Raw genomic sequence first — 13,228 nt, 5'->3', positions numbered from 1 at the left:
TAAAGGCAAATTGCAAAATATTATGCCACATGAGAACTTGGAACTAATATTAGCAACCAAACAATCAACTCTTGTTGACCGTTTGCTTCAGGCATTCCCAGCACACAGCGCACGTGATCGTTCTCATACGAGCTCCAGGGGGCAGCAGACTAGGAGTGTTAGGGGTGCACAGATCAGAAGTGGCGTTGGACAGAGGGGTTTTCTGACCAGGTTGTGGAGTGATTTTGCTATGACCGCAGACAGGACAGGTACTGCTGCATCAATTGAAAGTGACAGGAGACAACATTTGTCCAGTATGGTTACTAACTATTTTTCATCCCTTATCGATGTTCTCCCTCAACCGTCATTCCCATTTGATTACTGGGCATCAAAATTAGACACCTGGCCAGAATTGGCAGAATATGCATTGCAGGAGCTTGCTTGCCCGGCAGCAAGTGTCCTATCAGAAAGAGTATTCAGTGCTGCAGGTTCAATATTAACCGAAAAAAGGACTTGTCTGGCTACCCAAAATGTTGATGATCTAACATTCATTAAAATGAACCACAACTGGATTTCGAAATCTTTTGCCCCACCTTGCCCGGCCGACACCTAGCTTTCCTATGAAAAGCTCTTGCCTGTGGACTACTGTGAATTACTTTTCTAATGTCTAATTTGCTGCAGCTGATTGTCCAGCATACGACATGTTTACACCTCCCTAAATGGCCAAACTCCCCACACGGGGCCGTGGTATCGCGACTTGGCGCAAGCACCCGTGAGACTGCTGTTTGTCTGAAGAGGTGGGTGTGCTCGCTTTTGGTTGACGGCATTGCTACTGGGTCCCTCATAGTACAATAAAGTGTCTCTGGCGGTGGTGGTGCGCACCCAACGGCAGACACACTGTTGTAACATGAGGGGCCCTGGGCCTGTACCGCCGGCCACAAGAGAGTTCACCCACCCCCAGGTCAAACATTGGTCTACCACTTCCACAGTTATCTCTCACACTTCCACCAATGTTTAGTCTATGCGCTGACATCCTTCCATACCTGCCACTGACAATACCATTGTGTTGACATGTATGATGGTACTTAACATAGTCAGGGGCAGTGTCCTCTATTTACCACAGTAAATAGATTGCTAAATTGCGCTAAATTAGTAGGTCTGAAACAACGCAGAGGATCCCACCCCTGAACCTAATGATTGCACCCTTTAGTGTTTTTGTTTTGTTTTAATGCGAGACATTCACATTTATTTGTTGTTTTGGACTACTAACTGGCAGACACTCATTACAATCGGCCTCCGTTGACCAGACCACTGCTGCCCGTGTACCCCTGGAACCAATTATAAAGTGCCTACAGCCAGCCCATTTTAGTATGTTAGGCCTTCGAAGCCTGTCTGCGGTCCCTCCTTCCACTAGGCCTCCACTCACCTGACCACTGCTGCCCGTGTACCCCTGGAACCAATTATAAAGTGCCTACAGCCAGCCCATTTTATTATGTTAGGCCTTGGAAGCCTGTCTGCGGTCCCTCCTTCCACTAGGCCTCCACTGACCTGACCACTGCTGCCCGTGTACCCCTGGAACCAATTATAAAGTGCCTACAGCCAGCCCATTTTAGTATGTTAGGCCTTCGAAGCCTGTCTGCGGTCCCTCCTTCCACTAGGCCTCCACTCACCTGACCACTGCTGCCCGTGTACCCCTGGAACCAATTATAAAGTGCCTACAGCCAGCCCATTTTATTATGTTAGGCCTTGGAAGCCTGTCTGCGGTCCCTCCTTCCACTAGGCCTCCACTGACCTGACCACTGCTGCCCGTGTACCCCTGGAACCAATTATAAAGTGCCTACAGCCAGCCCATTTTAGTATGTTAGGCCTTCGAAGCCTGTCTGCGGTCCCTCCTTCCACTAGGCCTCCACTCACCTGACCACTGCTGCCCGTGTACCCCTGGAACCAATTATAAAGTGCCTACAGCCAGCCCATTTTATTATGTTAGGCCTTGGAAGCCTGTCTGCGGTCCCTCCTTCCACTAGGCCTCCACTGACCTGACCACTGCTGCCCGTGTACCCCTGGAACCAATTTTACAGTGCATAGAGCCTATTTTTTTATTTTATTTAATATTAATAAAGCCATGATGGACTACGCTGTACCACGCTATGAGCTACCCAGTTGACAATTCTTTTGCGAGAAAAGCCATCCCACCCCTCCACCAGCATGTTAAAGACCACATTATCCTTTCATTCTGTCAATCTGTGAGTCCAAAGGTACACCTGACAACAGACACATGGAGCGGTAGGCATGGCCATGGAAGGTTACGTGTCCTTTGTGGCGCAATGGGTTAATGTATTGGATGCATGGTCCACACAGGGGACAGCCTGGTAAGTCTGTCTGCAGTCCCTAATTCAAGTTGTCCTCAAATGAATAAATCTGAGCTTCCACCTTCTGGCTCTCATTAAGTGCTGTTTTTTTAAAAATTGGTGGTTATGGGCCTACTAACGGTGTCTGCCCCTGCCTGGTGTTGTCCTCAACTGAATAAAGCTGAGCTTCTACCTTCTGGCTCTCATTAAGTGCTGTTTTTTAAAAGATTGGTGGTTCCGGCCTACTAACGGTGTCTGCCCCTGCCTGGTGTTGTCCTCAACTGAATAAAGCTAAGCTTCTACCTTCTGGCTCTGAGTAAGCTTTTTTTTTTTTTTTTTTTTTTTTTTTAATTGCTGGATGGGGCCTAATACCTCTGTTTGCTGCTCCCTGGTGTTTGTCCTCAACTGAATAAAGCTGAGCTTCTACCTTCTGGCTCTCATTAAGTGCTGTTTTTTAAAAGATTGGTGGTTCCGGCCTACTAACGGTGTCTGCCCCTGCCTGGTTTGTCCTCAACTGAATATAGCTGTGCTTCAACCTTCTGGCTCTCATTAAGTGCTGTGTTTTTAAAAATTGGTGGTTAGGGCCTACTAACGGTGTCTGCCCCTCCCTGGTGTTGCCCTCAACTGAATACAGCTGAGCTTCTACCTTCTGGCTTTCGGCCTATAGTATCAGATATTAAACTGCATTTGGCCTACTAGTGTGGTTGGGCCCTTAAAACAGTGTCTGCTGCTCTTGGGTTTGCTACTCCACTGAACAAAGCAGTGCCGCCTGTTTAGTCCTGTTACCAATTTTGAACGGCATTTAGCCTACTTTATTCTTTGGCCCTATATCTGTTTCCTCCTCATCCTGCCCATTGCCCAGCCACTGCTAGATGAGTCTGCTGGTACATTGACCCAGACCACTACATTCCCCTTGCACTCTACACAGCCAGAATCTGACCCTGCTGAAAGTAAGGTTCCCCTTCCCGCATGTTATACCACCTTACACAGGGACAAAGAGGAAGGCGCAGATGAAAGTGCAGGTTCCTTCATCAGGTGGGGGGGGGGCATACTCGTTGGCGACATCACTGGCACAGGGCCCCTCAGAGTACGCAAAAGTGTCGCTGCTGGTGGGAGGCGCCCCCGCCGTGCAAACACACCGCTGTACTTTGAGGGGCCCTGTGCCAGTGCCAATGCCAACGAGTGGGCCCCCCTGCTTGCTTAGGATCACAGCACTTGCAAACTTGACATACTTACCTCTCACTGCTCCACCGCCGTGACGTAGTCCACGTTTCCTGTGCCCACTAAAACCTTGAACCAGCCCTACCCCCCACAACTTTTGCCAAATGACCCCCAATTTCCAATGCCCAACTATTATTATAAAGTTAATTAAGATTGACAAGCTTCAGAAACAAGAATGGATGTTTTTGGCATTAAAATAAGCACTGTAGGTGTTTTCCTGGCCTCCACTCACTGCCGACTATGCTTCCCCATTGACTTGCATTGGGTTTCGTGTTTCGGTCGATCCCCGTCTTTCAGCGATAATCGGCCGACTGCACTCGACTCGACTCTGGACAAAGTCGGGTTTCACAAAACCCGACTCGACCTTAAAAAAATGAAAGTCGCTCAACCCTAACCCTTAGTGTTCTGTCTCCATAATTCTTCATTAGTGTAAAGAGGCCGAGAAACAAGAGCCAAACGACTTCAATATTGTCGATCACACGCATTGAATGGTCTGAACTCAACGCATGTCAATACAACCAAAATGTTTGAGTGTCATGGTGCAATATGTGAGCATTGGGGGCCTCATTTTAAACTTTTGCCTAGGGCCCCACTTTGTCTAAAACTGGCCCTGGACAGATGCCATAACATCACTGTCATGAGGGGAAAGAATCGGCAGCGAGATCACGTGACCCAACTCCACACAAAGTATCGGATTAACTCTTAATTCCCCGCCATTTGTCACAATCACTACAGCCGTCCAACATCTAATAAAAGAATATAAAGAAGACGCAGACACAATGAGTGGGGTTTATTAATTTTTATTGTTATCTATTATATTATTTAGTTTAATTTAATGTGATCATCCAGCGCCATTTATAGGATTTACTGCATAAAGAGTATGTGACCCAGAGGAAGGCGAAACAACCCCATGTGTGGGGAAAAATTCCTTCCTGACCCCATGTCCTGGCGATCGGCTAATCCCTGGGTCACTGCAGTGTCAGCGCTGGATGGGCCCTGTCACCCCTGTACATGGGGTATTATATACTTATCTAATACTTATATTTCTACCTTATCTTTATCTCTAGGCTATATAAAGCTTATGTATAGCTAAGGGGGCACTTACACTGGGCGATTATCTATACTTAGCTTTTTTTTTTTTTTTTTAAATATACCTATCCTTTCTTACCTATATTTATCTATACTTATCCTTACTTATCTATACTTATCTTTTTTTTTTTTTTCTTTTAAATATACGGTGCCTATCATTTCTTACCTATATTTATCTATACTTATCCTTACTTATCTTTTTTTTTTTTTTTTTTTTTTTAATTTTAAATATACGGTACCTATAATTTCTTAGCTATATTTATCTATACTTATCCTTATCTTTTTTTAATTATTATTTTAAATATACGGTGCCTATCATTTCTTACCTATATTTATCTATACTTATCCTTACTTATCTTTTTTTTTTTTTTTTTTTTTATTTTAAATATACGGTACCTATAATTTCTTACCTATATTTATCTATACTTATCCTTACTTATCTTTTTTTTTTTTTTTTTTTTTTTAAATTTTAAATATACGGTACCTATAATTTCTTAGCTATATTTAGCTATACTTATCCTTATCTTTTTATTATTATTATTTTAAATATACGGTGCCTATCATTTCTTACCTATATTTATCTATACTTATCCTTACTTATCTTTTTTTTATTTTATTTTTTTTTATTTTAAATATACGGTACCTATAATTTCTTACCTATATTTATCTATACTTATCCTTATCTTTTTTTAATTATTATTTTAAATATACGGTGCCTATCATTTCTTACCTATATTTATCTATACTTATCCTTACTTATCTTTTTTTTTTTTTTTTTTTATTTTAAATATACGGTACCTATAATTTCTTACCTATATTTATCTATACTTATCCTTACTTATCTTTTTTTTTTTTTTTTTTTTTTTTAAATTTTAAATATACGGTACCTATAATTTCTTAGCTATATTTAGCTATACTTATCCTTATCTTTTTATTATTATTATTTTAAATATACGGTGCCTATCATTTCTTACCTATATTTATCTATACTTATCCTTACTTATCTTTTTTTTTTTTTTTTATTTTAAATATACGGTACCTATAATTTCTTAGCTATATTTATCTATACTTATCCTTATCTTTTTTTATTATTTTAAATAAACGATGCCTATCCTTTCTTTCCTATATTTATCTAACTTATCCTTACTTATCTATACTTACCTTTTTTTTTTCTTTTTTTTTTTTTTAAATTGAAGGTTAAACATACCTATCCTTTCTTACCTACATTTACCTATACTTATACATTCTTAGTAATACTTACCTAGAATTATTCTTTTTACCTATACTTATCCTTATCTTTTTTTTTATTGAAGATTAAATATACCTATCCTTTCTAACCTATAACTACCTATACTTATCGTTATGTATTTGGATGTCCCTGATGGTGTTGGACCTCCGATGCTCCGGTCTTCTCGCCATGGTCTTCTGGAAGCTCAGGTACGCAGCTTGCTCTGATGTTATTGAGCTGGTGTCTTGTTGAGGCTTTTAGTTGAAAAATGGAAACGCTCTGAACTTCTTAAAAGCACGGAACCTGGGATTAGGCTTAGTTGGCTATAAAAAAAAATACAGAAAAAAGTCATGGTGAACTTAGTGACTAATCAAACAGTTTTGACTTTAAGAATTGAAAATAATAGTTCAATATTAAAAGGAACCTGTCGGTTCAATCTGTACTTATCACTTCAGCTCTGAACACTTTCACCTGTTTACAGACTCTTTCCGAATTGAAAAAAAAACAGGAAGACCAAAAGGAGGAGTCACCGAGCCGCAGGTTACTTATTGCAGGAAAAAAATGTCAGGACAAAGAGGTCTCTATAAAGTAAAAACACCTTTATTATCTAGTACGGTAAGTGGTGTCACAGAAGGCGCTCACAAACAACATGAATAAGGAAAATATTATATAAAAAGTAATAATCAAACATCATGGAAACACAGCAGCAGTTGGCATATAGGAAAGATACCTCTTTGTCCTGATATTATTTCCTGCAATAAGTGACCTGCGTCTCGGTGCCTCCTCCTTTTGGTCTTCCTTGTTTTCCGAGTGGTTTTTCCATTCTTTGTCCACACCAGTATACACTGGTATTTTTTTACTCTAATACATTTTGTTCTTCCTGGTGTCTCTTGTTCTCTTGTACCTATAGGTCTTTCTGAATTGGCCTAGCTCCATCAGTTCTGTTTTTTGACAAAAATGTGTTCCTATTTTTTGTTTTATTTTTCATCTGGTCTAAATTAGCAGTGGAGACTTTAAAAAGGATAAATGTTATTTAAAAATGTAAATTAATCTTCTTTAGAATCACTTCCAGGTCTGCAGGAAAAATATAAAAATCTTATGAACTGCTCCTTATGGAGGGCTCATGTAATTTTTTTTTTTACCAAGGGCGGTCTTCTCTAGCTCCAGCTACAGACGGCTGTGCAATGTTTTCTCTGGTTAAAGGGAATCTGTCACCCCCAAAAATCGTATATGAGCTAAGGCCACCAGCATCAGGGGCTTATCTACAGCATTCTGTAATGCTGTAGATAAGCCCCCGATGTAGCCTGAAAGATAAGAAAAAACGGTTATACTATACTCACCCAGGAGCGGTCCCGGTTAATTTCGGGTCTGATGGGTGCGGCGCCTCCTATCTTCATACGATGACGTCCTCTTCTTGTCTTCCTGCCGCGGCTTCGGCGCAGGTGTACTTTGTGTGCCCTGTTGAGGGCAGAGCAAAGTACTGCAGTGCGCAGGCGCCGGGAAAGGTCAGAGAGGCCCAGCAGTACTTCGCTCTGCCCTCAACAGGAGCCGCGGCAAGAAGACAAGAAGAGGACGTCATCGAATGAAGATAGGAGACCCTGGACCCGGACCGCGACACCTATCAGACCCGAAACGAAAAGGGACCGCCCCTGGGTGAGTATAATATAACCTGTTTTTCTTACCTTTCAGGTTACATCGGGGGCTTATCTACAGCATTACAGAATGCTGTAGACTAGCCCCTGATGACGGTGCCTAAGGGTACCGTCTCACATAACGATTTACCAACGATCACGACCAGCGATACGACCTGGCCGTGATCGTTGGTAAGTAGTTGTGTGGTCGCTGGAGAGCTGTCACACAGTCAGCTCTCCAGCAACCAACGATGCCGAGGTCCCGGGTAACCAGGGTAAACATCGGGTTACTAAGCGCAGGGCCGTGCTTAGTAACCTGATGTTTACCGTGGTTACCAGCGTAAAAGTAAAAAAAAAACAAACAGTACATACTCACATTCCGGTGTCTGTCCCCCGGCGTTCTGCTTCTCTGCACTGTGTCTGCGCCAGCCGGAAAGCGAGCACAGCGGTGACGTCACCGCTGTGCTCGCTTTCCGGCCGGCGCTCACAATGCAGAGAAGCAGAACGCCGGGGGACAGACACCGGAATGTGAGTATGTACTGTTTGGTTTTTTTTTTACTTTTACGCTGGTAACCACGGTAAACATCGGGTTACTAAGCGCGGCCCTGCGCTTAGTAACCCGATGTTTACCCTGGTTACAAGCGAACGCATCGCTGGATCGCTGTCACACACAACGATCCAGCGATGACAGCGGGAGATCCAGCGACGAAAGAAAGTTCCAAACGATCTGCTACGACGTACGATTCTCAGCAGGATCCCTGATCGCTGCTGCGTGTCAGACACAGCGATATCGTATGGATATCGCTGGAACGTCACGGATCGTACCGTCGTAGCGACAAAAGTGCCACTGTGTGACAGTACCCTTAGCTCATATACGATTTTTGGGGTGACAGATTCCCTTTAAATGGCTTGTACGTAACAGAACTTATAACTAGTTAATTATTTGCATGTAACCCTCAAAAGGGCCTGAAAGAAGAACAATCCTATAGACTAGACATACACTGCTAAGAGATTACATTGTCCAATAACGCGAGCCAAATTATTTTCCAACCCTGACACTAAACATAATGTATCTCAGAACCAAAAGCATAGACGATTGTGGGAGAGAATCTTATTCAGATCCATGGGAGAATTCTCCCATTACTTACTACAGGGATGTACGGTGGGGCCATCCTAAGGGCTTCCACAGAGACCCAATCGATTCGCTGGAAGAAGAGGTGTTCTCGGATCTCACCATGGACTCCTAGTCGCTGATCAGGATCTTCCTGCAGGAGCTGAAAAGGAGAAATGTATTTAGGATTTAGTAAGTGAACCCTGTGATCTGACCAGTAAAGATTATACACAGTGATCACTTCTTTCTGATTGTTGCTCTCCATGACGCGTTGTGTGCTGTGATGGTATATGATAGTGATATTTAGTGATGAGGGGGTGCAAGCAATGGATTTCTACTTCTCTTATCCATAGCGGGACATAGTAAATGTTGTTTACGAGGTTGAGGATTGGGAGAAGATGTCTGTGTAAGGCTGTGTTCAGTACAATTACAGCCTCCGGGTCAGGGACTACTAACATTGTATGACCCCAATACTAGACCCTTATACCGGGAACATACTGACCTGTTCAATGATGTCCTTGGCGCCGGAGGAGGACTCATCAAACACTGCGGGATTGTAGATAGTAAAACTGGTCAGCATCTGGTTTATGATGACTCCAAGCGAGAACCAGTCTACTCCGGCGTTATACTCCTGCATGTCCAGGATCTGCCATAGAGCAGCATTACTAGTAGTGCCACCTCCTGTCACCGCACGTATATGTCACTCATATTGTTATGTGATCCTATAGTAATGGCAGTAAGTCTTACTACTCAGTCAGAGGCACAAAGGATCTTCCATAATTATGCTCCATAAATGAACTTAATAAACTATACTAACAGAGTGAATGTAATATATATGGGTGTGACGGCGCACACAACGCTCGGCTCAGCGTGTTACCGGCTCACACTGTAACCCCTTCATACCAAGAGATTGTCAGCTTTTTTGTTATAGCATTTAACTTCTTTCAAGAGCCATAACTTTTTTATTTTTCCGTCCACATAACTATACGAGGGCTTGTTTTTTGAAGGACGAGTTGTAATTGACATCATTCGTTTTATCATGTGATGCACTTACATTTTTTTTTATTTACCATGTTCATTATGTGATAAAACTGACAATATGATTATCCAGGTCAGTGAAATTACTCATACCAAAATGTATATATTTTTTTATTTAAGTGGTGAAAAAGAAAATCTTAGATTTGTAAAAAAAAAAACCCCTTTACTTGTGTTGCCATTTTCTGAGATCATGATCATGTCATGGGCCCATTGATGGGAGTATGGAAAAACGCACACCCCCGCCTGCGCATGTTAAATACCATTGTCTGAGATTGACCGCAGGATTTAACAGGTTAACGGATGTAGACAGAGCAGTGTCACCCCCACAGCTGATAAAGGCACATGATCAGTGGCGTAACTACAAAGTTATGGGCCCCGGTGCGAACTTCCAAATGGGCCCCCCCCCCCCTACCTCCGTGACGCCCCCCCACCCCCTTCCCCTAGATACGCCTCGGACTGTTGCAGGAATCTCCTGCACTGCAACATGGTGTTGGGTGCCAGCACAGCCCGCACAGTGGTATATCCAGCACAGCCCGCACAGTGGTATATCCAGCACAGCCCGCACATTGGTATATCCAGCACAGCCCGCACATTGGTATATCCAGCACAGACCGCACAGTGGTATATCCAGCACAGCCCGCACATTGGTATATCCAGCACAGCCCGCACAGTGGTATATCCAGCACAGCCCGCACAGTGGTATATCCAGCACAGCCCGCACAGTGGTATGTACAGCACAGCCCGCACAGTGGTATATACAGCACAGCCCGCACAGTGGTATATACAGCACAGCCCGCACAGGGGTAAATACAGCAGAGCCCGCACAGGGGTATATACAGCACAGCCCGCACAGGGGTATATACAGCACAGCCCGCACAGGGGTATATACAGCAGAGCCCGCACAGTGGTATATACAGCACAGCCCGCACAGGGGTAAATACAGCAGAGCCCGCACAGGGGTAAATACAGCACAGCCCGCACAGGGGTATATACAGCACAGCCCGCACAGGGGTATATACAGCACAGCCCGCACAGTGGTATATACAGCACAGCCCGCACAGTGGTATATACAGCACAGCCCGCACAGGGGTATATACAGCAGAGCCCGCACAGGGATATATACAGCACAGCCCGCACAGGGGTATATAGAGCACAGCCCGCACAGGGGTATATAGAGCACAGCCCGCACAGGGGTATATACAGCAGAGCCCACACAGGGGTATATACAGCAGAGCCCACACAGGGGTATATACAGCACAGCCCGCACAGGGGTATATGCAGCACAGCCAGCACAGGGGTATATACAGCACAGCCCGCACAGTGGTATATACAGCACAGCCCGCACAGGGGTATATAGAGCACAGCCAGCACAGGGGTATATACAGCACAGCCCGCACAGGGGTATATAGAGCACAGCCCGCACAGGGGTATATGCAGCTCAGCCAGCACAGGGGTATATAGAGCACAGCCAGCACAGGGGTATATAGAGCACAGCCAGCACAGGGGTATATAGAGCACAGCCAGCACAGGGGTATATAGAGCACAGCCCGCATCTCATCCCCCCCCCCCCCCCCCCCGATAATGGCCCCACAGTCCGGTGAAAATGAAAAAAAAAAACTCTCCTCACCTTTCCTTTTGCCCGCGCTGCTCCTGGTGGCTGCAGTCTGCCCAGGACACTGCAGGTGCGCGATGATATGACGTCATCGCGCACCCGCAGTGTACTGTCAGAGGCAGAGCGGGGAATGATGGGAGAGGGAGCGTCAGGTGACGCTCTCCTCCATCATTGCATTGAACTATACCGGTGTCATAGACGCCGGTATAGTTAAATGCGGCGGCGGCGGCGGCGGGGGGGGAGGAACAGTGCAGCGGCCCACTACTGGCATCGGCTCTTCTGGCATTTGCCAGAAGTGCCCGATGTCCAGCCCGGCCCTGCACTGACCTGCAGGCCCGGGGCCCCTGACCTGCGGGGCCCGGTCGCAATGGCGACCGCTGCGACCGCGGTCGTTACGCCCCTGCACATGATGGCTCATTAAATCACCCATCATCTGCCGGAAAAGATGAAGGCTCTGCGGGTGAGCCCGCATGAAAGCAGACACACAACATATATCCGGCATGTCCGCCATATGCCATGAAGGGGTTAAGGAGCTGTCTGGCATTATGGCTGATAGTATTGAGGTGGCGGCTGGCCTTGTCTAATATACACAGAGCAGTTAGTCCGATGTACTAGATACATCTGATGCGTGTTATATAATAAATGTAATAAATGCACATAAAATAACACATTTTCCTGTATCATCATTACACCTTTTATTAACCCTTTAGGGCATCTATGGTCCGGATAACTCAGCATTACACCTGGTCGGCCATAGTTCACTGTCCATGTAGACATGTAGGCTGGGAAGAGTAGGAGGCTCTGGTCCTCCCATTTGGTGATTGTGGGGTACATAGCAGTGAAGCCCCCAGAGGTCACACATTTCTCACCTTTTCTGGGGAGGGGTGATATTTATAATGAAAATCATTTATAGGGGGTTTCTAATACTTTATATTGATGAGCAGAACAGATCATCAATATAAGAATGGTGGGAGCCAACACCCGGCAGTCCCACTGATTAGCCGTTATCACCTCCGCCGGTGGTTGGATATAACCAATAAACAGACGGCACAGCTCCCCTCACTGGTTAGTGGCCATTGCTGGTACTACAGATTAGTCCCTACTGAAATGAACACGGTCTGATCTGCAGTCCTCAGTACTGACCACTAAACAGTACAGAGGTGCGATGTTCTGCTCTGGTTGCTTCTGTAAGAACAGCTAATCAGTGGGATCGGACCCCCAATGATTTTATATTGATGAACGCGCATAAATAAAGCTAATCAATGTGAAATTACCTGAAAAACCTTTTATATACCAAAAATAAAAACATTCTATTCTCACCTCAGGAGCCATGTAACCTATTGTCCCAGCGAATCCGGTGGCTGTTTGGTCTCCGTGCAGGTTCTCTAGTGCTAGACCGTAATCCGTGATCTTAATATGGCCCGTCTCAGCCACCAGGATGTTCTCGGGCTTTAGGTCTCTGTAAGAAAAAGAAAAATAACCTGAGTATAAAGTAAGTGTTCTTCTTCTATCTGTGGTCACATGATGACAGATGGGAATAAACCGCTTTTCTCTTCCTGCTGTACTTTGCTCATCTGAGATGACTCCATTACTATGTCCCCTACCTGCGCACTGTAGGGATCACTGTATGACATGTGACGGCCGCTCATCTGCAGCTTCCTGTCTGTGACACCAGACAGGACGACTAGACCCCAGGTACAGCGCATCATTCTGTCACTGGGTGACAAAACATCAGATTGCACTCGGGCCAATGTTATTCTATGGGGCCGTGTACATGTCTGATTGTTTCCGATCGCAACATGCCTGAGTTGGATCAGATTATCGGATCATGCTTCACTATGCAAGTCAATGAGTCCATGGAAAACATCACACTACACTCGGATGACATCTGAGTGCAGTCTGATTGCAGAAGATGGAGACTTTTTTTCCCATCTTCTCCTCATCCGAAAAAATGAGATCACACTGTGATCA

The 13,228-nt window shown here is 44.8% G+C and overlaps 2 protein-coding genes across 5 annotated transcripts in view; one reads left to right on the top strand and one right to left on the bottom strand.

Moving 5' to 3' along the window:
• The window catches only part of LOC143788926 (fatty acid hydroxylase domain-containing protein 2-like), a 325,226-nt gene that overhangs the window by 78,536 nt on the left and 233,462 nt on the right, over positions 1 to 13,228 (top strand). The gene's annotated exons all lie outside the window — the stretch shown is intronic.
• Positions 5,588 to 12,934, bottom strand: LOC143787432 (uncharacterized). The gene is made up of 4 exons (XM_077276153.1): positions 12,578 to 12,934; positions 9,110 to 9,253; positions 8,645 to 8,770; positions 5,588 to 6,188 (listed from the first exon to the last, which is right to left on the bottom strand). Exons 1-4 carry the CDS (start codon positions 12,587 to 12,589, stop codon positions 6,123 to 6,125), a joined length of 348 nt encoding a protein of 115 aa, XP_077132268.1. The 5' UTR covers positions 12,590 to 12,934; the 3' UTR covers positions 5,588 to 6,122.

This window comes from Ranitomeya variabilis, chromosome 8, assembly GCF_051348905.1.
Source record: "Ranitomeya variabilis isolate aRanVar5 chromosome 8, aRanVar5.hap1, whole genome shotgun sequence".
In the NCBI taxonomy this organism is placed as follows: domain Eukaryota; kingdom Metazoa; phylum Chordata; class Amphibia; order Anura; family Dendrobatidae; genus Ranitomeya; species Ranitomeya variabilis.
This window is presented reverse-complemented; position numbering and strand designations above follow the sequence as displayed.